The sequence below is a fragment of the Mauremys mutica genome, chromosome 2, assembly GCF_020497125.1.
Source record: "Mauremys mutica isolate MM-2020 ecotype Southern chromosome 2, ASM2049712v1, whole genome shotgun sequence".
NCBI lineage: Eukaryota > Metazoa > Chordata > Testudines > Geoemydidae > Mauremys > Mauremys mutica.
The window spans coordinates 83,683,470-83,705,758 of NC_059073.1; the positions used below are offsets into that span (position 1 = coordinate 83,683,470).

The following is a 22,289-nucleotide window of genomic DNA, read 5'->3' on the forward strand; positions in this document are numbered from 1 at the left end:
GTCTAAAACATTAAACCCTAAATTTCCAGAAATAGTTTCTTAATGATCTAAGTTTAAGGTGAGTTTAGATGTATCATTTTCCCTTCATTTCTAAAATATGACAAATTTAAGATGCATAAAGCTTATAGTGAAATACTGTTTGTGACGATATTGTTTAGAGATGGTAAGTGGAATGCTTACCAATTCTGATCCAGACTTTGGATTGCCTGATTCACCTCTGTTACTGTATATATTGCAATAGTACAGTGCTGGAAAACAGTTCTTTGATTTTTTGCAAGAGAACCACAAACTGAATACATGATCTGTTTTGTTCTGCTTTTTTTTAACAGAAAAAGGCATTTTGTCTCCGAGTACACTCCAATCGACAGCAATATAGCCTTCTCTGTTAATTCTCGCCATGACAACGGTATGTCTGGAATCATAATGATAGGGTTTGATTAGATATTATTTCCTTCTCTGAGATGTGGACCACAAGAGGCTGACACATTTTAGGAACCCCAAAAGACCACCTAGTCCAACATTCCTGCCCTAGTTGGTGCATCTTAATTCAGTTTTTCTGCACTTTCTTCATACTCTCATTGTCTGTGCTGACTTCATAAAGAATTTGGAAGTAACATTTAAATACAGTCCCAGCCAAACTACTTTTTGACATCATTTGGCTCATCATTGTGGATGGGGCCAAGTTGTGGGTCCACATACACTTGAAAATTTAGCCATGCCAATGTATAGTTGTTTGGCATTCTTAGGAATAATTTTTACTTTCTCCTGTGATTAGGACAGCATAATTATAGAGAATCAGGTCATGACCTAACATGATTTTAATGTTCTACAAATGTCCTGTCCCATCCACACTACAAATAAGTGTTAAAGCCACGATGCCTCTAATCCTGCCAATCATGGGTATGCTCAAGTGTGCGTGGGACTACCTAGCATGTTGGGGTTTTTTAATAAACATGGCTCCATCTAATTGTGCCACACTGGCTTGCCACATTGTTAGAAACTACTGTAGCTAGAACAGTGTTTTAGCAGTTTTTCTTCTCCTGCTTGAGCCTCTTTGTTGATAAGACCTTTATCTTTGGTTTATGGTAATAAAAAAAATATCTAGAATCAATAAATGATCTCCTCTGTAAGGATGCCTGGAAGCATCTGATTGACCCAAAGAAATTACTGGATAAGAAAATAGTTCATTTTAATAGTTTGGATCTTGTATCTCCTCTTCCTACAGGTGAGGCTTCCTGTGGTGAAAGACTTGGTGAGAGATTTGAGAACTGTTTACGGCTCACATTCATGTCCTGGGGGGCTTTCTGTGTTAGAAATCCACGGCCTGTTGTTCTCTTCTCTCTGGTCTTCATTGCCATGTGCTGTTCAGGCATGATGTATATGAAAATCACTACAAACCCTGTAGAGCTTTGGTCATCCCCAAGCAGCCAAGCTCGCAAGGAGAAGCAGTACTTTGACACTCACTTTGGACCTTTCTTCCGTACTGAACAACTTATTATCCGAGCCCCACACAGTAAGCCACACATCTACTCACCATACCCATCAGGAGCTGATGTGCCTTTTGGGCCTCCGCTTGACAAAGACATCCTATACCAGGTAACCTGGGTTTTGCAGGCCTATCAATGTGGAAGAGCTGTGAATGCAATGCTTACGCTCAAATAAATTTGTTAGTCTCTAAGGTGCCACAAGTACTCCTGTTGTTTTTGTGAATGCAATGTGTTTTGCAATACTTGTAGTATCCTAAAAGGGATTAATTATCAGTATGAAGCTGGGTTTTGTTTCACCTATGTGGTTAGCATATAATGTGAATTTCCACCAAAAACTAATCTGTTATAAATATCTAAAATGTATTGTCCTATAGAGTTAGCAAAGAGACTTGTGACAAAGTTCCTCCTCTGCCTTGGTGGGTCCTGCGCTTATTGGCAGATTTTGCTAGCCTCCGAGATCTTCCTGTGTTGGATCAGGAGTTGGGAGGTTTTGGGGTGGGGGTAGACCTGGGCCTGCCCTCTACCTCGGGTTCCAGCCCAGGGCCCTGTGGACTGCAGCTGTTTAGAGTGCCTTCTGGAACAGCTACATGACCGCTACAATTCCTTGGACTATTTCCCCATGGCCGCCTCCCAACACCTTCTTTGTCCTCACCACAGGACCTTCCTCCTGATGTCTGTTAACGCTTGTACTCCTCAGTCCTCCAGCAGCATGTCCTCTCACTTCCAGCTCCTTATGCACACCTCACTAACTGGAGTGAGAGCCTTTTTATACCAGGTGTCCTGGTTAGCCTTAATTCTAGTAACTTCCCAATTGGCTACAGGTGTTCTAATTAGCCTGCCTGCCTTAATTAGTTCTAGAAAGTTCCTGAGTGTTCTGGAATAGTCCCTGTTACCTTACCCAGGGAAAAGGGATCTGCTTAACCTGGAGCTAACGTATCTACCTTCGACCGCTCTCTTGTAGCCATCTGGTCTGACCCAGTCATAGACTGTAAGAACTTCCAATCTGCCTTGCAGCAAAGGGCTAATCACCTTCCTCCTCTTTGCCTGCCTCTGTTTTAAGCTCCTGTACCTTCATTCCCACCTGCTTTGAACCTCAATATGTATGAAAAATACTCCTCTAGTATTTAGAATAAAAAACATGTTTTGCTTCATCATTTGCTGTGTGCTTATATTAAAAGCATGGTACCCAGCTCAGAAACAGCCAAAAATGCCCCATGACTTTCAAATGTATTTGATCTTACACCTAGAAGACAAATGCTCTTTCCGCGCCACCAAATGCCTTCTGACAATTCTGTTTGAGTTAGTGTTTTTTGTTTCAGGTGCTAGATTTGCAGAATGCTATTGAAAACATAACTGCTTCTTATGACAATGAGACTGTAATGCTGAAGGACATCTGCCTGGCTCCTCTTGCTCCCTACAATAACAACTGCACTATCCTGAGTGTGCTCAACTACTTTCAGAACAGTTACTCTGTTCTAAACCATTCAGTTGGGGATGAGTTCTATGTCCATGCTGATTACCACACTCACTTCTTGTACTGTGTCCGGTAAGCAGAACCACTAAATACATGCTTTAAAAATATTTGTGTACTGATGGACTCCTAAAAACTGTTTTGGGATTTGTTTATTTTTTCCATTTGACATGCTCTATCCAATGCCTCTGAATTTTTTTCCTGGTTTATTTGATAGAATGCCATCTGGGTGTGTACTTTTGATTGGTAGTATAACATCTTTTTCCTGCATTTCCATGTCTACCAGCACTCCAGTGGGGTTTTTCCACAGTCATAGTGATGGATGCAGAACCAGAGACTCATACAGAGGCTTGAGCAAACCCCACCTCCTGGAAAAAATGCAGAATGTTCTTCTGCTTCAGATCAGCAACATGAGGATTCCTGGCTTATTTCTTCAAGGCATTAAAGAGACAAAAGTGTTTTTTCTAAAGTAAAATACTTCTGTATTAGAAATTTTAAAAGGCTTCACCTGAGAAATCTAGTTGTGGTTTTTGAAGATTTTTTTTTCAGCTTGAAATATTTTTTTAAACCACAATAAGTAATTTACAGATAAGCTTTCACCTTTCAGTTTACATCACAAAACAAGCAAATTGTGTTCAGTTTACAAACGTAGTTATTGCTCTATCACTCTAATACCCAGCATAATCGCTGAAACACTGTAAACAATATGCAAGTGTACAAATTTTCAATGCTGCTTTGTACCCCCAAATATCACAATTTATTGATTCTTTTTTTAAATAATCTGAATATATTTTGCAGGGCCCCAGCATCTCTAAATGATACAAGCGAGCTTCATGATCCCTGTTTGGGAACATTTGGTGGACCTGTCTTTCCATGGCTAGTGTTGGGAGGATATGATGGTAGGTGTAATTGCAAATAGAGCTGGAAATATTGTTCATGTACTTAAGGTTTATGCTTCTTAAATTAGATCACTATCTTTGTAGGTTTGTACAACTTGTACTGTGGTCCCTTTGTCTCTTCACCAGTGTGAATGCCTTCTATTTACTTGTAAAGTGCCATGGACATCTTATGGTGCTGTATACATGTACTCCAGAGAGTTGGGGTCTGGTAAATTGCCTGCTCACAAGAAAGATTAGACAGTCATGTGAGGATGTAATGACTTTCTCCTAGACTTGACCGAGGAGGGATGGAAACAAACTGTTTCAGAAAGGCCATTAATATTGTGGCATATTAAGAAAAAAAATTACAGTTCCTGCTAAATATTCAGAACAGAACATACTGTGTCCCACGAGTTCCACCTGTCCTATGAAAGCTCTCCGTGTTTGTGCGTGTTGGCTTATTGAAAATATTTAAAAGATTTAGAGGGAAGAAATGAAATAGACAAGAGTTTGAAGGATGGTTGGATGTGCTCTGGCCTTTTGGATCACTTAGAATAGAGCAAAGGAGATGGGGTAATAATGATGAAAAGTAATTATTTTAGGGAAGTCTTTAGATACTCGGAACTGGGAGAAGCGGGATTATTTTTAAAATGAACACTATGTGGTGCCTCCAAAGTAAAATTTGGCCCCATTGATCTTGACAATGTCCCTTTTGAATATTTAATGTGAGTGATAGGGTAGGGTCAAGGAGAATCAAATCTCATAGTCATTTCAATCAGGAACATGTTACATGTGATAAATGTGTACTTTGAGAAACTTAATTTTTTTTTTCTAATTGCCCAATCTTGTTCTATTTAAATAAATGGTAACTCACTGGAACTTCAGTGCTAAGGGATCAGAGTTTGTGTACAAATTAATGTCGTATTCTCCGTTACTTTGATTTCTGTTCTTTAATCGTGACATGATTTGAGTGGGGGTGAACAGGAGTGCTCATCACTTACACGCTAGATCAGGGTTGGGCAAACTATTTAGCCCAAGGACCACATCTGGGTATGGAAATTGTATGGTGGGCCATGAATGCTCACAAAATTGGAGGTTGAGGTATGGGAGGGGGTGTGGGCTCTGGGGTGGGGCCAGAAATGAGGCTTCAGGATGTGGGAGAGGGCTCCAGCTGGGGGTGTGAGCTCTGGGGTGGGGCTGGGGATGAGGGGTTGGGAGTGTGGGAGGGGACTCTGGCTAGGGATGAAGGGTTGGGGATGCAGGAGGGTGCTCCAGGCTGGGACCATGGGGTTTGGATGGTGGGAGGGGGATCAGGGTTGGGGCAGAGGGCTGGGGTGCAGGAGCGGGTCAGAGGTGCAGGCTCCGGGCAGCACTTACTTCAAGCAGCTCCCAGAAGCAGCAGCATGTCTCCCCTCGTGCTCCTACGCGGCAGCACGCCCAGCCAGCTCTGTGCAGTGTCCTGTCCGCAGGCGCCACCCCTGCAGCTCCCATTGGCCATGGTTCCTGGCCAATGGGAGCTGTGGGGCAGTGTGCAGAGCCCCTGGCTGTCCCTACACGTAGGAGCCAAAGTGGGGACATGCTCCTGCTTCCGGGAGCCATGCAGAGCCATGGCACACATGGAGTGGGGCAAGCCCCCGACCTCGCTTCCCAGTAGGAATTTGAGGACCAGATTAAAATATCTGAAGGGTCGGATGCAGCGCCCAGGCCTTGGTTTGCTCACCCTTGCACTAGATATATAGGCACAATATCTATATGAATTGCTTTATTTAGGTTATGAACTACTTCAGGATTACCTTTCTTAATACTTTACGATATCACACTTACCAAGAATGTTTCTCCTGGATGAACTCCAATATTCTCATCAGCCCGTGTGTCCCCTGCAGACAAAGTTTCTCTAATAGTTTATGGGTGCTCCTGACATCTGAGGAGTGGTTGCACGTGACTAAGCAGATTGGATTCAGTGGGACACCAGAGACAGGAAATGAGGTGCTTGAAACAACCCCCATTAAAATCAAAGAGAGAACTTTACAAAAAGTGCCCTGCCTTCCTCACAAAGAAAGATCTGTGTCATGTTTTCATAGTGGGTTTTAGTGTTTTCTCCCTCCAACCTCTTCCTTTTTTACGTATAGATGAAAACTACAACAATGCTACAGCCCTCGTTATTACCTTCCCTGTCCAAAATTACTACAATGAGACACACAAGCTGATGAGAGCTCTGGCCTGGGAAAAAGAGTAAGTTTCTTGTAATTGAGACTAACTGTGACAGTTGGAGTAAGCTCATTTTTTCTCTGAGCTTAGCAGAATTCACAGCAAAGACAATGTTTTAAACATGCACTGAGAGTACAGAATGCTTCTGTAAATAAATGTGGAGTGTGACATGGATTTAGGATTGACTGTGCCAATGATCCTACAAAGCTGAATCAAAAGTATAAACTTTCACTTTCTGTATAACTTTTTGTTTCTGATGAGAGCCTTGTTTGGCACATAAACCAAGACTTGTATCTCTGTGCTCTTATCAACAAAATGCTATCAGGCAACTGAGAAATCCTTGTGAAAACGTTTATGTAGGTCTCGCTGAAATAACTCTTTCAGTTCAGTCTATTTCAGTTTCACAAGTAGATTTACTTCAGTAGTTGTGGCAGTCGATCTTGTGAACTTTTTGTCAATTGCCTGTATTTGAAATTAAATTAGTCTTCTTTTCAGACTCTAGAGAACATTTGCTCTTCTGTTTCTTTGTAGAGACTCACTTTCTCCTTGAGTAATTAAGTCATTGTCACGTCAAGGGACTGAGATTGGGTTTACTAAAACACGCACCAGTTCTGTATGGCAACTTACTGTGAGAGAGAATAAGCTATAAGAAAAGCATTCCTATATTTGTGGAAGATGAGACAGAGAGGGTGGTTGGGGTAGAATGCATTGCTAATTGGTGTCTAATGGTTTAGCATCATAAATTCCTCTCAGCTGCATGTTTCTGGGGCAGAGAGGAGAGCAAAGGGCTTGTCTAAACATATGTTGTGCTCCTTTAACTAAAAGTGAGATGTTAAACCAGTGGAACTTTGTGTAGGGGGCACTCTTACATTGGTTTAAACCTGGCTTACAGGTTCAAGTCAAAGTGATATGAATGTCCCCACACAAAGTTGTACCAGTTTTTTTGATAAATTAGTTTAACATCACATCTTTATTTTAAATTGGTGCAACTCTGTGTATAGACCTGCCTGAAAGGTAGGTATTTGGTGCTAGGAAATGTTCCAAAGTTTTGGGATGCAGATCTGTCATATGCTTATTTAAGTCATGCCTTCCTCTCATTCCATAGCACCATCAGCTACATTGTAGGGGAGTAGGAATGGGAAGTGTTTCAGATGTTCACCATGATAAGAGTGGAAGATCTAGAGCAGTGGTTCCTAAACTTTAACAACCTCTGAACCCCTGTCACTAAAATGTCAAGTCTTGTGAACTCTCTTAAAAATGAATATTTCCAGGGATTTTCTCCTTTACCTGAGTATAAATTATAAAAGCAGTGATCTTGGAAATATAAAATTTGTTTCTCTGACATGCTTATTACACGCTATTATTAATTATTTATCATTACAATATTTTAATTACATTATGAAAACAGCAACTCTTCCAAGATCTCACTTTCATAGCTTGTATCACTTTGAATAAGCCTATTATAAGACAAGGCTCCTACCCTTCATCAAGGAGTATCAGATGTGAAACAGCATGAAGGTATTTAAGGAGGGAGGGATAGCTCAGTGGTTTGAGCATTGGCCTGCTAAACCCAGGGTTGTGAGTTCAGTCCTTGAGGGGGCCGTTTAGGGAACTGGGGTAAAAATCTGTCTGGGGATTGATCCTGCTTTAAACAGCAGGTTGGACTAGATAGATGACCTCATGAGGTCCCTTCCAACCTTGATATTCTATGATTCTAAGAAGCCAACTCAGAGTTCCTCCTACACAAGCATTCAGGTCTTGAGCAGTCCAGGCAACCAACACACGGTACAACAAAGCTTAAACTTGTTCTTCATAATAATTTAAAAAACAATACTGGCTGCCTATTTAATTTTAAAAACAGCAAAAAAATCCACCTCCCTTTCCATTTCTGATAAGGAGTCTTGAAGTTTAAATCTCCTCAGTGTGATAGATATGCTTGCTTTGATCTGCTTAGCTCTTGGAAGTCCAGGGGCTCCGGGCTGCTGGCTGTCTGCCATTAGGGATTTTTTTTCCCCCTGAGAACCCCCTGTAACATTTTGCGAACCCCCAGGGGTTCACAAACCCCACTTTGGGAACCACTGATCTAGAGAAGTGTGGTCTTAACTACCATGCACTCTTGTGCAGAAGGGATTGATACGGCCTGCTTAACAGTAAAGACTTACCTTGATGTTTTAAAATCTTTTCCTACCATCTCAACTCTGTCTTTTGAGGGATAGGTGTACTGTATGTTAGTTTGAAAAAGATGTGGCTCCTTCTTTTTCTTAGCTTGGTGTTTTTGAGAAAACATTTGGTTTTCTTTTCAGGTTTATCAGCTTTGTGAAAAACTACCAGAATTCAAACTTAACCATTTCATTCTCTGCGGAACGGAGTGTTGAAGATGAGATAAACCGTGAAAGTAACAGTGATATCAGTATTGTTATAATTAGCTATGCTGTCATGTTTCTGTACATCTCAATAGCCCTGGGACACATCAAAAGCTGCGAAAGATTTCTGGTATGCTTAGTTTATGTTGAAAATAATATACATCATCATCATAATGACGTCTTACATTTTTGTGTGTGTATATAGCACCTAGCGTTCAAAATAAGTTAAAACACTAATCTTTGTAACATCTTTATTTTGGTAAATAGTCTAAACTCAATTTTGACTAGTTTTCATGATCAATATTTTTATATTAGCTAGTGGTGTTAGCATTACTATAAAGCATCCCTAGTTTTTCATTATTTCTGTCTTACCAGAGTGGTGTGGGTTACAAATGGCTTCTCTTTTTCTAAGAAAGAGAATGAACTGGGAAATCCATGTCTCACTTGATTCCCTTTCCTTCCATCATCATCATTCCCTTTTTAAAAAAAAAAAAAACTTCTTTCATTAAATAACAAGGTATTTTAAGTCATTTCTGAACCAAGACCTTTCAAATTAGGTGCAGCTTTACTCTTCAGTTTCAAATAATAGAATCCTGAATGTTTAAAAAGGGCTATGCGGTAGGCAGCCTCAGTGTAATTAGTAAAACTGCTTGATTGATTTATCATACAAATCAAGACTTCGCTCCTAGAATGGGAGATATGTTCCAAAATGTTCTGGTTGGAATGGCTTTGACAGATGTATTTTCATTACAGTTAATATTGTGTGTTTTTTGTTCTGTTCATTTGTCAGGTGGATTCAAAAATCTCTCTGGGCATTGCAGGCATCCTGATCGTATTGAGTTCAGTAGCATGTTCTCTGGGTATCTTCAGCTATTTTGGAATCCCACTAACACTGATTGTTATTGAAGTCATTCCATTTTTGGTGCTAGCTGTTGGGGTAGACAACATCTTCATTATAGTTCAGACATTTCAGGTATTATAATGATCTCTTGTGTTTTTAATGTGTACGTACTATATTAGCTCCTACTTTAGGGCCTCCATCCTGTAAGGTGCTGAATTACCCTTCACTTCTACTGAACGCAGTAGAAGGTGAAGGTGTCTGGCACCTCGCAGGATGAGGTTTGTCCTGAGAGTTGATTTGGGGGAGAAGAGCCAGGATGATACTCAGGATTGACATTTAGTGACTTGCAATTTCTCAGTGTAAAGAATGTTGCTGATGCAGCTCTTTACTTCTAGAATTACAATTATTTTTGGCCTCTGGACTGTAAATTATAGGCAGATACAGTTCATGGCCTCATAGCAATGAGCGGTGAAAGATTTCACCATCATCTCACACTTTTTACCATCATCTTCGTAGACTGTACATGAGCTGGATTATGGGGCTGAAATACTGTCTGGTTTATATAATATTGAGCACGAGGACGGTGCTTTTGTGCAATGTGGTGGTTAATCCATTTTCTAGCTGACAGTTGTCTCCAAAACCCACCAGAAATAACTGGCACCCTTGTGGCATCTCCGCAAAGAACAAACATTTGAATGGGAGACTGAATTACCCTTTCAACCCTATGGGCTTTCTAGGTTTGGGTTGAAACGCGTTGCCAGGGCAGTGTGGGGAAGCTCATGCTGTGGCTACTCAGGCTTTGTAGCTACTTGGTGGGTAAAGAGAGCGCTTCTGTCTCCCTGGCTGTAACTCTGGCACACTTTAGTAGCACTGATTGCTATAAATACTTAACGTTGACTTGACATGCCTTTTGTTTCATACTTTTAAGAAGTTTCTCTGAAGTATACTACTGTAATCCCTAATGAGTGAATTACATTTCCTTAAAACAGAGAGATGAGCGTCTTCCAGGTGAAACTCTGGATAAGCAGATCGGCAGAATCCTAGGAGACGTGGCTCCTAGTATATTGCTCTCGTCTTTTTCAGAGACCGTAGCATTTTTCTTAGGTAAAAATGTAGTCTTTCTTCTTCCCTGTGCTTGGAGATTTTGTACTAGTTGCTCTGTATATTATTTATTCACTTTCATCATCCTCTTTGTACAATGCTTAACCAAGTAAAAATGTTCACTGTACTGCCTAAAAAAGTACAACCAAGGAACTAAGAGATCTCTACTAACAGTAAAATGAATGGTTTCAGAGTAGCAGCCGTGTTAGTCTGTATCCGCAAAAAGAACAGGAGTACTTGTGGCACCTTAGAGACTAACAAATTTATTTCAGCATAAGCTTTCGTGGGCTACAGCTCACTTCTTCGGATGCATAGAATGGAACACACAGACAGAAGATATTTATACATATGTTCTCTGTATGTATAAATGTCTATCTTCTGTCTGTGTGTTCCGTTCTATGCATCCGAAGAAGTGAGCTGTAGCCCATGAAAGCTTATGCTGAAATAAATTTGTTAGTCTCTAAGGTGCTCCTGTTCTTCTTTTAGTAAAATGAATCTAACTCCACCTCTGTAAGGTAGGCATTAGCCCCAATTTGCATAAAGAGAAACTGTGGTGCACATGATTCCAAGTGACTTGCCCATGGTTGCACTTACAAAACATGGTAGATTTAGAAATAGAAGCCACAAAATCTCCTTCTGATTAGAGAAACTGGCTAGATGTATAGTTTGATGGGAGAGTGAGAAGATAGGAATAAGGAGTCTAGGAATCTCAGTCTTAAAGAACTTAAATATTCCTCCTCATCACAAAACCCACATAGTCTGGCATAATTTTATAGCCTTCTCCAGCACTATAACAGGAATGTCTTGGCTGGCATAATGGGATATTTCAGCTCCTATTTTAGGTGCAGCCACAAGATTGTATTGTGAAGTTTCCAGTGACTGCTAGCAATATGTCTGATTCCCACTAGTGCTTTGCTTTCATCAGCATAAATAATATTTTAATAGAATAGAACAGGCATTCTATACTGTCTTACATTGACTGCTGAGAGGGGAGACAAGGAATATCTTAGTCATGTTGATGGCATTCTGAACTAGTTTTAATCCATGGTTACTTGCTGAATAACTCCATCTGCCTGTATGGGACTGGAGTGGATTTTAACAAGAAGGTGTTTTTGAAATCACCTTTTATATGCAGACCCCAAAGTGTTGTTCTGGCATCCAGGGATCAGTTGGGTTCAAAGAAGAGCAAGGTATGCCCCATTTCTCTTCCCATAGCAAATATGGGTTGGACAGGCGGGGGTGGCATATAGAGCTGCCTGAGCAGTTCCTATGCCACTTGATTTATCTCCCTATTCTGGGGAAATCATCCGATGGCATTAGGTAGCCTTGCACTGGCAACTCAGCTCCAGGGCTGCTCCAACATACTGGTGAATAATGTACATATCATTCGGAGATTGGGCCAGGCCTAATGTTCTGACCCTCCTTTTCTCTCCTCCCCCCTCCCCAGGGACTTTGTCTACCATGCCAGCTGTGCGCACTTTCTCCCTTTTTGCTGGAATGGCTGTTTTCATAGACTTCCTTCTTCAAATAACCTGCTTTGTAAGTCTCTTGGGATTGGACATTAAGCGACAAGAGGTGAGTCCACTCTAATTCAAATTCCATATACTGCAACTTCTGCACACTATTGGGTGGTGACTGCATTAATTCTAATAAGTTTTTCGGTTTTATTTTCTAGAGAAATCAAATGGATATTCTGTGTTGTATCAAAGGCGGGGAAGAAGAAAGAGTCCAGCACTCTGAGAGCATCTTGTTGCTGTTCTTCAAAGACTTATATTCTCCATGTCTGCTTAAAGACTGGCTACGACCAATTGTGGTATGTACACCTTCACTTATACTGAGACTTGGCCAAGAAAATCTTTTTGAACCAAATACAAATCATCCAAGAAAACTCAGAACTGTCTTAAAGACAGAACTAATGTTTAATTTCTACAGCATTACATACTTTCCCAAAAATAATTGTTGCACTTAAATTACTTGTTTAAATATTTAGCAATTGATATTGGATGCATTTTTAGTAGGGCTGTTGATTAATTGCCATTAACTCACATGTTTAATTTAAAGATTAATCGTGATTAAAAAAATTAATCGCAGTTTTAATTGCACTTTTAATCACACTGTTAAACAATAGAATACCAGCTGACATGTATTAAGTATTTTGGATGTTTTCCTACATTTTCAAATATATTGATTTCAAATACAACACAAATACAGTAATATAAAGCGTAGAGTGCTCACTTTATTTTTAGTACAAATATTTGCACTGTAAAAGTGATAAACAAAAGAAATTAGTATTTTTCAATTCACCTCAGAGGAGTACTGTAGTGCAAACTCTTTATCGTGAAAGCGCAACTTACAAATGTAGATTTTTTTTGTTTTGTTTTTTAATGCAGTTACATAACAATGTAAAACCACTCAGTCCTTCTTCTTGTTCAGCCAATCACTAAGAAAAACAAGTTTGTTTACATTTACGGGAGATAATGCTGCCCACTTCTTATTTACAATGTCACCTGAAAGTAAGAACAGACATTCGCATGGCACTTTTGTAGCTGGCATTGCAAGGTATTTATGTGATAGATATGCTAAACATTTGTATGCCCCTTCATGCTTTGGCCACCATTCCAGAGGATATGCTTCCATGCTGATGACGCTCGTTAAAAAAATAATGCGTTAATTAAATTTGTGACTGAACTCCTTGGGGGAGAATTGTATGTCTCCTATCCTGTGTTTTACCTGCATTCTGTCATGTATTTCATGTTAAAGCCGTCTTGGATGATGACCCAACATGTTGTTCGTTTTAAGAACACTTTCACTGCAGATTTGACAAAACGCGAAGAAGGTACCACTGTGAGATTTCTAAAGATAGCTACAGCACTTGACCCAACGTTTAAGAATCTGAAGTGCCTTCCAAAATCTAAGAGGGATGGGGTGTGGAGCATGGTATCAGAAGTCTTAAAAAAGCAACACTTTGATGCGGAAACTACAGAACCCAAACCACCAAAAAAGAAAATCCACCTCCTGGTGATGGTATCTGACTCAGATAATGAAAATGAACATGCATCGGTCTGCACTGCTTTGTATTGTTATCGAGCAGAACCCATCATCAGCAGGGAATCTGAATCTTTAGCGCATCTGGCACGTAAATATCTTGCAACACCAGCTACAACATTGCCATGCGAATACCTGTTCTCACTTTCAGGTGACATTGTAAACAAGAAGCAGGCAGCATTATTAAAGTTTTACATTGTTTTATTATTTAATGCAGTTATTTTTTGTACATAATTCTACATTTGTAAGTTCAGCTTTCATGATAGAGATTGCACTACAGTACTGGTATTAAGTCAGGGATTCTCCAACTGTTAGCCTCCACCCCAAACCCCGCTTTGCATCCAGCATTTATAATGGTGTTACATTAAAAACACTTTTTTATATATTTATAGGGGGGGGGTTGCACTCAGAGGCTGGCTATGTGAAAGGGGTCACCACTACAAAAATCTGAGAACCCCTGTATTAAGTGAATGGAAAAATACTATTTTATTTTTACAGTGCAAGTATTTATAAGAAAAAATAAATATAAAGTAAGCACTAGACGCTTGTCCGTGTTGTAATTGAAACCAATATATTTGAAAATGTGGAAAACATCCAATATTTATATAAATTATATTCTATCATTGTTTAGCAGCGCGATTAATCGTGATTAATTTTTATCGCTTGACAGCCCTAATTTTTAGCAACCAGAAGTAAAATAAACATTTTTCTTTTGGATTTGATACTTGAGCCAACTTTCATTTAAATGCAATAGAAAGACTCCCATTGGCTTGAATAGGAGTTGGATTAGACCCTTAGTTCCCAACTTCATTTGCTACTGATTGGTTCTCTGATATGGTTAACTCTGCTAGTAGCTGGCATTCTTGAGTCAGTAATATGGTACTGTATTTAATTTGGGTTTTGATTGTACCTTCCCTCTGAGGTGAAAGTAGCTCTTCTTTGTGCTTCTGTCATCACCATCCCAGTCCAGCCTGGTATACTTATTCTGGAACTTTACTGCATGGTAGAAATATAATGGATGATTGATTTCCTAAAATGAGTATTAACACATGGAGTCACTATGTAGGACTGAAGAAGTCTTTAAAACGGTTCTTGTGTGTCATTTCTTACAGATATCCTTGTTCGTGGGCCTTTTGTCATTCAGTATAGCAGTTGCTCACAAAGTAGAGATTGGCTTGGATCAGTCTCTGTCAATGCCAGATGTAAGTGTTTGTTTTAAAAAATTGTGTGGTTGGTTGTTTGTGGGTTTTTTTTCCCAGAAGGAAATGATTTAATCAGTACAAAATTAATTGAAACGTGTCACTTATCTCTGACTAGACAAAAGTTGTCATGTTACAATTCCTCAGTATTAACACAGTACAATACAGACCTGTTTACATGCGGATGTCGGGAGTCAAGCTGTCCCAATCGCATGTTAACGGACCGCAGGTTAAGAGGGCCATGCTGAAATATCTTAAGAGATCTATATATACATATTCAAAGCGTCCCAAATACTGCAGGCCTATCTGTTAACGGCGCTTTGCAAGAATATAAATTCAAATGTGTAATCTAATAAAAACATTATTACTACACAGGGATGAAAGTAACTCAGGACACTTACCAGTAAGGGGCGGTGCCTTGGGCAGAAGGGGTGGGGCTAGGGGTCAGCATTCCCCAGCCAGCCCTTCCAGGCTGCCTGGTCTGTGCTGCCCAGGGCTCCCATGGGGATTTAAAGAGCCCGGGACTCCAGATGTCGCTGCTGCTCCGGCCCTGGGGCAGTGCTTTAAGGTCCCCCCCGCCCGTGCGCATTGGCGGCCGAGGTGGGGTGGGGGGCAAAAGGGGCAGGGACCTTAAAGCGCTGCAGGGTCTTTGGCGGCAGCGCTTTAGCGTTGCTGCCCCTTCCCCCACCCATCAGCAGTAAAGACGTACAAAACGTTTCCGCTCTGCACTTCTCATCAGTTTCTATGTCAGTGAGTTAGTGAGCACATTTGTAGTGCTACATAGCAAGTTCCTGTACCGTGTGTTAACGAGTCTCGCGTGTTAAATAGGTAGCACTGGGAGGCATGGAGCTACCGCGCGTAAATGGGTCTGTACTGTACGGATTAGAAACATCAACAGACTGAGCTGTTTCAGAGATTTAACTCGTTTTCTTTTTTAAGGACTCCTATGTAATGAATTACTTCAATTATCTCAGCAAATACCTGCATGCCGGTCCTCCGGTGTATTTTGTCCTAGAAGAAGGGCACAACTACACCTCTTTGGAGGGACAGAACATGGTGTGTGGTGGAGTGGGATGTAATAACAATTCACTTGTGCAGCAAGTCTTCACTGCAGGAGAAATTGACAGCTAGTAAGTGCAGCATTTTTCTCCTAATGATCTCTAGAGCAAGTAGTATAGCTAAAGTTGCCCAGCATGTCTGTGACGGGTTCAGTCACAGAGACCCCCTTGGGACTGTCACCTGACATGCTGAATTTACCTCTGAGCCCGTTTTCCCTGCCAGCCTGGGACTCCAGAGCCCTGCCTTGTTGAGCCAAACACGCTAGCCTGCTGCAACACAGACCCAGGTCTGGTCCATGCCCCTAAAGCTGCAGACTTTAACCAAAAACTGCTCAGCAGGTCACCTATCTCCACCACCCAGACACCCACCTCCCAATGGGATCCAAACCCCAAATAAATCCATTTTACAGGGAAAACTCATAAATTGTCTGCCCTCTATAACTCTGATAGCGAGATGCACAGCTGTTTGCTCCCCCAGGTATTAATCACTTACTCTGGGTTTAATAAAAGTGATTTTATTAAGTATAAAAAGTTGGATTTAAGTGGTTTCACGTAACAGACAGAACAAAGTAAGTCATAAAGCAAAACATGCACATCTAAGCCTAATACATTAAGAAACTGTTTACAGGTAAAATCTCACCCTCAGAGATGTTCCCATAAGCTTTTTTTCACAGACTAGACTCCTTCCTAGTCTGGGCCCAATCCTTTCCCCAGTACAGTCCTTGTTAGTTCCAGCAGACATCTTAGGTGGAAAATGGGTGTTCTTATGACTGGCAACCTCCTTTGTTCTCTTCCACCCCCTTTAATAGCTTTGGCACAAGGTGGGAATCTTTTGTCTCTCTGGGTCCCCACCCCTCCTTCTAAATGGAAAAGTACCAGATTTAAGATGGATTTCATTACCAGGTGACATGGTCACATGTCACTCTAAGACCTCAATCTTCATTACCCACAGGCTGGCCCCCAGACACGCAGGAAGGCTTGTAGGTAAATAAACCATCCACAATTAATTGTCCTAGTCAATGGGAGCCATCAAGATTCTGAACCACCATTAATGGCCCACACTTTGCATAATTACAATAGGACCACAGTGTTATACTTCATATTTCTAGCTTCAGATAGAAGAATGATACATTCATACAAATAGGATGAACACACTCGGTAGATTATAAGCTTTGTAATGATACCTTACAAGAGAGACCTTTTGCATGAAGCATATTCCAGTTACATTATATTCACGCTCATAAGCATATTTCCGTAAAACATGGAGTGCAACGTCACAATGTCTTATTACAAGGAACACCACCTGTTTCAGTTGCTTATAAGTTTGCCAAATGCTTGGGCTGAAACTTTCCATGCTGGGATTCTGCCTTGTACTGAGCTTCTTGGAAAGCTTTAGCAAAAATGGTTCAGTAGTTTTCCAGAACAAGATTGGGGGAAAATACTTCGTTTTACATGTGTTTTTTAAAAAACACTACAATTATAGTGCTTCCATTCTTTGGATCAGGGACTTGAAATTTTATGAGGAGTTTTCTTTGGTGTCAGGGATATGCTCTCCTGCTGTTCCCATGAAAAAACTACCCGCATTTGGCCAAGTTACAAAAATTTAAAAAATCTTAGTTAAGACATGCTCAGTTAGACTTGTTAGAGCTTGACAGCTTAAATTCTCCAAAGATCCCATCTGTACTTGGCATGCTCCAGGTTGTGACTGCAGGGGCTGAGCAGGACTTTCCCTGTAATGTGATGCTGGGCTCAGGAGCGGAGAGAGAGAGGAATCTTTCTCCTGTGCTCTAGATGATTCATCTGCTGGTGCCTAGGCAGTGTGGAGGAGGAAGTGGTCTGACTCAAATGCAGAGTGGACAAGAGATAGTGGCTGTCAACCTTTCCAGATTACTGTACCCCTTTCAGGAGTCTGAAGCCTGAGCCCTGCTGCCTGGGGCTTAAGCATGTAACTTAGCTTTGCAGGGCCCCATGCCCCCTGCACTTGCGACCCCTTCCCCAGACCTGTTCTGTGGCCCCCTTGGGTTAAGAAACACTGATCTAGATTAGTTGAAATACCCCCTGGAAGACCTCTGCGTATCCCCACGGGTATGTACCCCTGGTGGAGAACCACTGATTTGGCGTGTGCTGGAGGGAGTTGATTGGGACTGGGAGCTTGCGGGCAGGGGAGAGACAGGACTGGCTGGGCAAAGAAACTGGTACTGGGGGGGAGAGACTGAGATCAGATGAGTCCAGCAGAGGTGGGGAGACTGGGATGAGGAGACTGGGGTTTGAATAGGGAGCCTTGAACTAGGGGACTGGGGTGAGGAGTCTGGAGTGGGTGAGACAGGGACTGGCATGAGGAGCTAGAGTTGGGGGGCGAGAAGAGAGCACAGGGACAGGGGCAGAGCACACTAGGTACCCCTAGAACACATTCCCCTCCCAGAGCCTGAAATGAGACCCAAGATTCCTGTATCTCACCGTTCGTCTGCTGTCAGCAAAGATCTGTGAAACCCACCAGCAAAATTTCTCATTGCCCCTCTAGTGCTGGTCCACATCAGAGAGCCCACTACTCCCATTGGCTCAAGTGGCAGAGGTCTGTGTTGTGGATCTAAAGTTCCAATCCTGATGTTGAACCCTGTGGGTGTCGATGTCAGAATGATGGAATTTTTTTTGTTCAGTTTGGTTTTTTTAAAACCTAGTTTGTATGCAATTTCCTATGTTAAAAGAACACTAAGTTGTGAAATTGAAGGTTTTTAGGAAATACCATAATTAAGGTTGTGCGTCTCTTGAACCATCTGTTGGTATCTATTTTTGTTATGTTTCAGCACAAGAATAGGCTTTCCACCTTCTTCATGGATTGATGATTATTTTGATTGGGTTAAACCACAGTCATCCTGCTGCAGAGTCTACAACACTACTGGACAGTTCTGCAATGCTTCAGGTACTCTGCATTTTCTTTTTCATGTTTCCAATGTTGCTTTGAAAAGCTTTTTAAAATATGATTAAATACATTTTCTTCTAAATAAGGACTTGAATCTACCCTCTTCTTTTAATATCACGGTGTTCAACCTGCTTTGTGCAACCCTTTTTTGTTGTTGTTGTTGTTTGTTTTTAAATTGGCTGAGATGTACTTCTTTAAAATACTTTCCCATTCTGGAATTTATTGCCATTTCTGGAAGGAGACTAAATTTAATGCAATTTAAATGTTAAAATGCTGCATTCTTTGAAGATGCCCTTTTGGATAATACTGTTCCCAAAATAACTAATTGGCTTATGGACCACTTTGATCCTTATGAGCTCTAGATCAATGCTTCTCAAAGCCGGACCACCGCTTGTTCAGGGAAAGCCCCTGGCCATCTGGGCCGGTTTGTTTACCTGCCGCATCCGCAGGTTCAGCTGATTGTGGCTCCCACTGGCTGCAGTTCGTCGCCCCAGGCCAATAGGGGCTGCAGGAAGTGGCGCAGGCCGAGGGATGCGCTTTCCCTGAACAAACGGTGGACCAGCTTTGAGAAGCATTGCTCCAGATAATGCAATCAGCAGTTTATTGCCCTCATGTCTTGAAAATGTCTCGCACTGTGCTTTGTGTATTGGGATCTGTTGTACAGTACTGAATACAGAACACAGAGGTTGGCAACACTATTTGTTAGTCTTTGTATTGGACTAGCCTTATCTAATGTAACAGCAATCCCAAGCACGAAGAAATGGGTGTATTTGATGCAGAAAAGATAGGACTTAGCTCTGTATTTTGGGTCTTCTCTCTGGCTAGAGAGAGAGAGAAATTTTAAAGAGCTACCTTCTCTAGCAGTGAAAGTAGTAGTTCTTTTAGGGATGGATGAGCCCTTCGGGTCACTGAGGTGAAACTGAGTATACTACAGCGTCCTATAGATGTAGCCTTGCTGTCTGGCTGACATTGAGTGCTTTTTTTTCCTGCTTTTTGTTTTTTCCAGTTGTTGATGTATCGTGCATGCGTTGCCGTCCACTGACTAAAGAAGGCAAGCAAAGGCCTCAGGGTGGAGACTTCATGAAATTTTTGCCAATGTTCTTGTCCGATAATCCTAATCCTAAATGTGGAAAAGGGTAAGTGCCTATAGACTGAATCAGTTTAATCTCTGTTGAAAATTAGCAGGTGAAATAGGATCCAGCAGTGACACTTGTTTATGAAATGTATACTCATCATCCAAGCCTCTGTGGGCACACTTGCATTTTAATTTAAAAACATAGTGAAACATAGGCCACTTTAAAAACAGCAAATCCTGTTGTGCTCCTTTGAGGCAAAGTTGTAAGTATCAGATTTTCTTTTGTCCTAGTTATCTTGTCTGGAACATCCTACATAAGTGATCAACAACATAAGTCATCTTTTGTGGGGGTGCTATTTTGTACTTTCAGAATATTTTCTGATAACGCTGTAGAACCCGTGTTTTGTATCGTAAGAATTTGCAGATCGTTGGATTCTTCTGCTATTTGTCTTTACATTGAGAAATCCTGATTCTTGGCATCAAAATGAGGGTGGTTGATCCTGTTGTTGCTTGACCATGAAGTAATACAGTTGCACTTCATTTACAGAGGCCATGCTGCATATAGCTCTGCTGTCAACTTCATAAACAATAACTCTGATGTTGGAGCTACTTACTTTATGACTTACCATACAGTACTAAAAACCTCAGCTGACTTCATTGATGCTATGAAAAAAGCACGGATCATAGCAGATAACATTACTGAAACCATGGGCATCAAAGAAAAGAATTACCGTGTGTTCCCTTACAGGTATGTGTGGATTTTTTTGCCCTAGGAATGTGTGTATAGTAACTTTGGGCAGGAGTTGTGGGTTCTGGAGAAAGTGCATGTTGGCTGGATGTATGTATTAAGAGCTGAGGAAGGATCTTAAAGTATTTTAGTTGCTTTTTACTATGGTTTAGCAGCTGGACGTAAAGAAAGCCAGCATCACGTGACCACCAGCATATGTCTCTAGCTCCCAGTTTGAGAACCTCTGTGTTAAGGGTTCTACCAAAACAATTAATACAATGTTGTTGGAAGCCAGTCCCTTTCCAAAGTACTCCTGCCTGCGATTCTTCCACTCTACCCCACAATAAAGACAATGTTGGTCTTCTCCAGTCTGCAGGAGTTGTCTCTCTACTTCTTGCACCATCATCTCTTCTGAGCCATATGTCCTCTGCTTTTCTTTTTCTTATCTGTATCTGTGGAAGGCTGAACAGCCATTCAGGAACTTGTGCAGGTCTTAAGGATTTTCCTTAGATGCCACTATTTCTTCTTTTTACCTTCTGGTATTCCCCATCCTTTAAAACCCCTTGGTGTTTTATACTTAGTATACTGAACTTTGGAAAAGTTCAAGTGATTCAGTGCTCTAAATTCTTGCTGCTAATTGTTGCTGTCCACTTTCCTGACCCTCTTCCCTGATGCTTTTTCTAAACTATGAGGAATCTTCCCTCATTTTAAATTCCCTGTGTTTGTAAACAAACAAAAAGCCAACGTTTAAATGCCCAGAAGAGAAATGTCTTGCTCCTCAGATCTCTTCAAAACAGCTGATGAAACTAAATTAGAATCAATATCTTGCAATAAAACTTATTCCTTTGACTTTCTCCACCTTAAGGACATTCATATTCTTTAAAGTTTTTTTAACAATATTAATGTTTCATGAAATTCAGTTTTTTAAGGTTTAGCCTATTATCTGTATTTGATATCTTTTGTTACTGCCCTGTTCCTAATTTAAAAAAAAAAAAAAACACTTAAGAAAATAGTTCCCCAGGATTAAAAACTTTTTTTTTTTTTTTAGTCTGGTTCCTCTGACTACTCTATGGCTGTTTTCACTTAATTCTATAGTGCTTCAGTGTAGGCACTTAATACAGCGATGGAAGAGGTTCTTCTGTGGCTATAGCTAATCCAACTCCCTGAGAGGCAGTAGCTAGGTTGATGGAAGAATTCTTCTGTTGACCTACTGCTGTCTACACCCAGGGTTAGGTCATCTTAACTATCTCTCAGGGTGTGGATTTTCATGCACCTGAGAGAGAGAGTTATGCTGATGTAACTTTTTTTTTCAATGTAGAGCAGCCCTTAGTCAAGAAAAAGAATATACACAAACCTCAATGACTCAAACACTTAGACCTATTTGGGAGATGATTCTTGGTGACCTAACCAAATGGATGGCTAATGACTGTCTCTCTTTTTTCCACAGTGTGTTTTACGTCTTCTATGAACAATATCTGACAATTGTGCATGACACCATCTTTAACCTCTGCGTGTCCCTGGGATCAATATTCTTGGTGACGACTGTGCTGCTTGGTTTTGAAGTGTGGGCTGCTGCGATGGTATCCATTACTATTGCTATGATACTAGCCAACATGTTTGGAATAATGTGGCTTTGGGGCATAAGCCTGAATGCTGTTTCACTGGTTAACCTTGTTATGGTAAGGGGTATGTGTGTTTGTGTGTGTGTTTAAAGGGGCTGTAATGTTCTCAGTGCAAAAGCAATGTACATAACTCCAGTCACAGATTTCAGTACATGCTATTTTGTACATCCTGACAATTGTAACATAATGTTTTTTGTATAGAAAACTTGCTAAGGGCATGGCTACGCTAGAGTGTTTACAGTGGTGCACCACTATAAACTCTCTAATGTATCCGCTCTAAGCTGGCAGGAGAGC

The 22,289-nt window shown here is 40.9% G+C and overlaps 1 protein-coding gene across 1 annotated transcript in view; it reads left to right on the forward strand.

Moving 5' to 3' along the window:
• The window catches only part of NPC1 (NPC intracellular cholesterol transporter 1), a 57,554-nt gene that overhangs the window by 28,831 nt on the left and 6,434 nt on the right, over nt 1-22,289 (forward strand). Inside the window, exons 7-22 of the mRNA XM_045003624.1 lie at nt 330-406; nt 1,226-1,596; nt 2,807-3,033; nt 3,757-3,857; nt 5,966-6,068; nt 8,348-8,537; nt 9,198-9,380; nt 10,238-10,352; nt 11,797-11,924; nt 12,025-12,162; nt 14,507-14,596; nt 15,533-15,723; nt 18,456-18,571; nt 19,578-19,707; nt 20,194-20,394; nt 21,821-22,052. Coding sequence (XP_044859559.1) covers nt 330-406; nt 1,226-1,596; nt 2,807-3,033; nt 3,757-3,857; nt 5,966-6,068; nt 8,348-8,537; nt 9,198-9,380; nt 10,238-10,352; nt 11,797-11,924; nt 12,025-12,162; nt 14,507-14,596; nt 15,533-15,723; nt 18,456-18,571; nt 19,578-19,707; nt 20,194-20,394; nt 21,821-22,052 — 2,593 coding nt within the window. The remainder of the gene's footprint in view (nt 1-329; nt 407-1,225; nt 1,597-2,806; nt 3,034-3,756; nt 3,858-5,965; nt 6,069-8,347; nt 8,538-9,197; nt 9,381-10,237; nt 10,353-11,796; nt 11,925-12,024; nt 12,163-14,506; nt 14,597-15,532; nt 15,724-18,455; nt 18,572-19,577; nt 19,708-20,193; nt 20,395-21,820; nt 22,053-22,289) is intronic.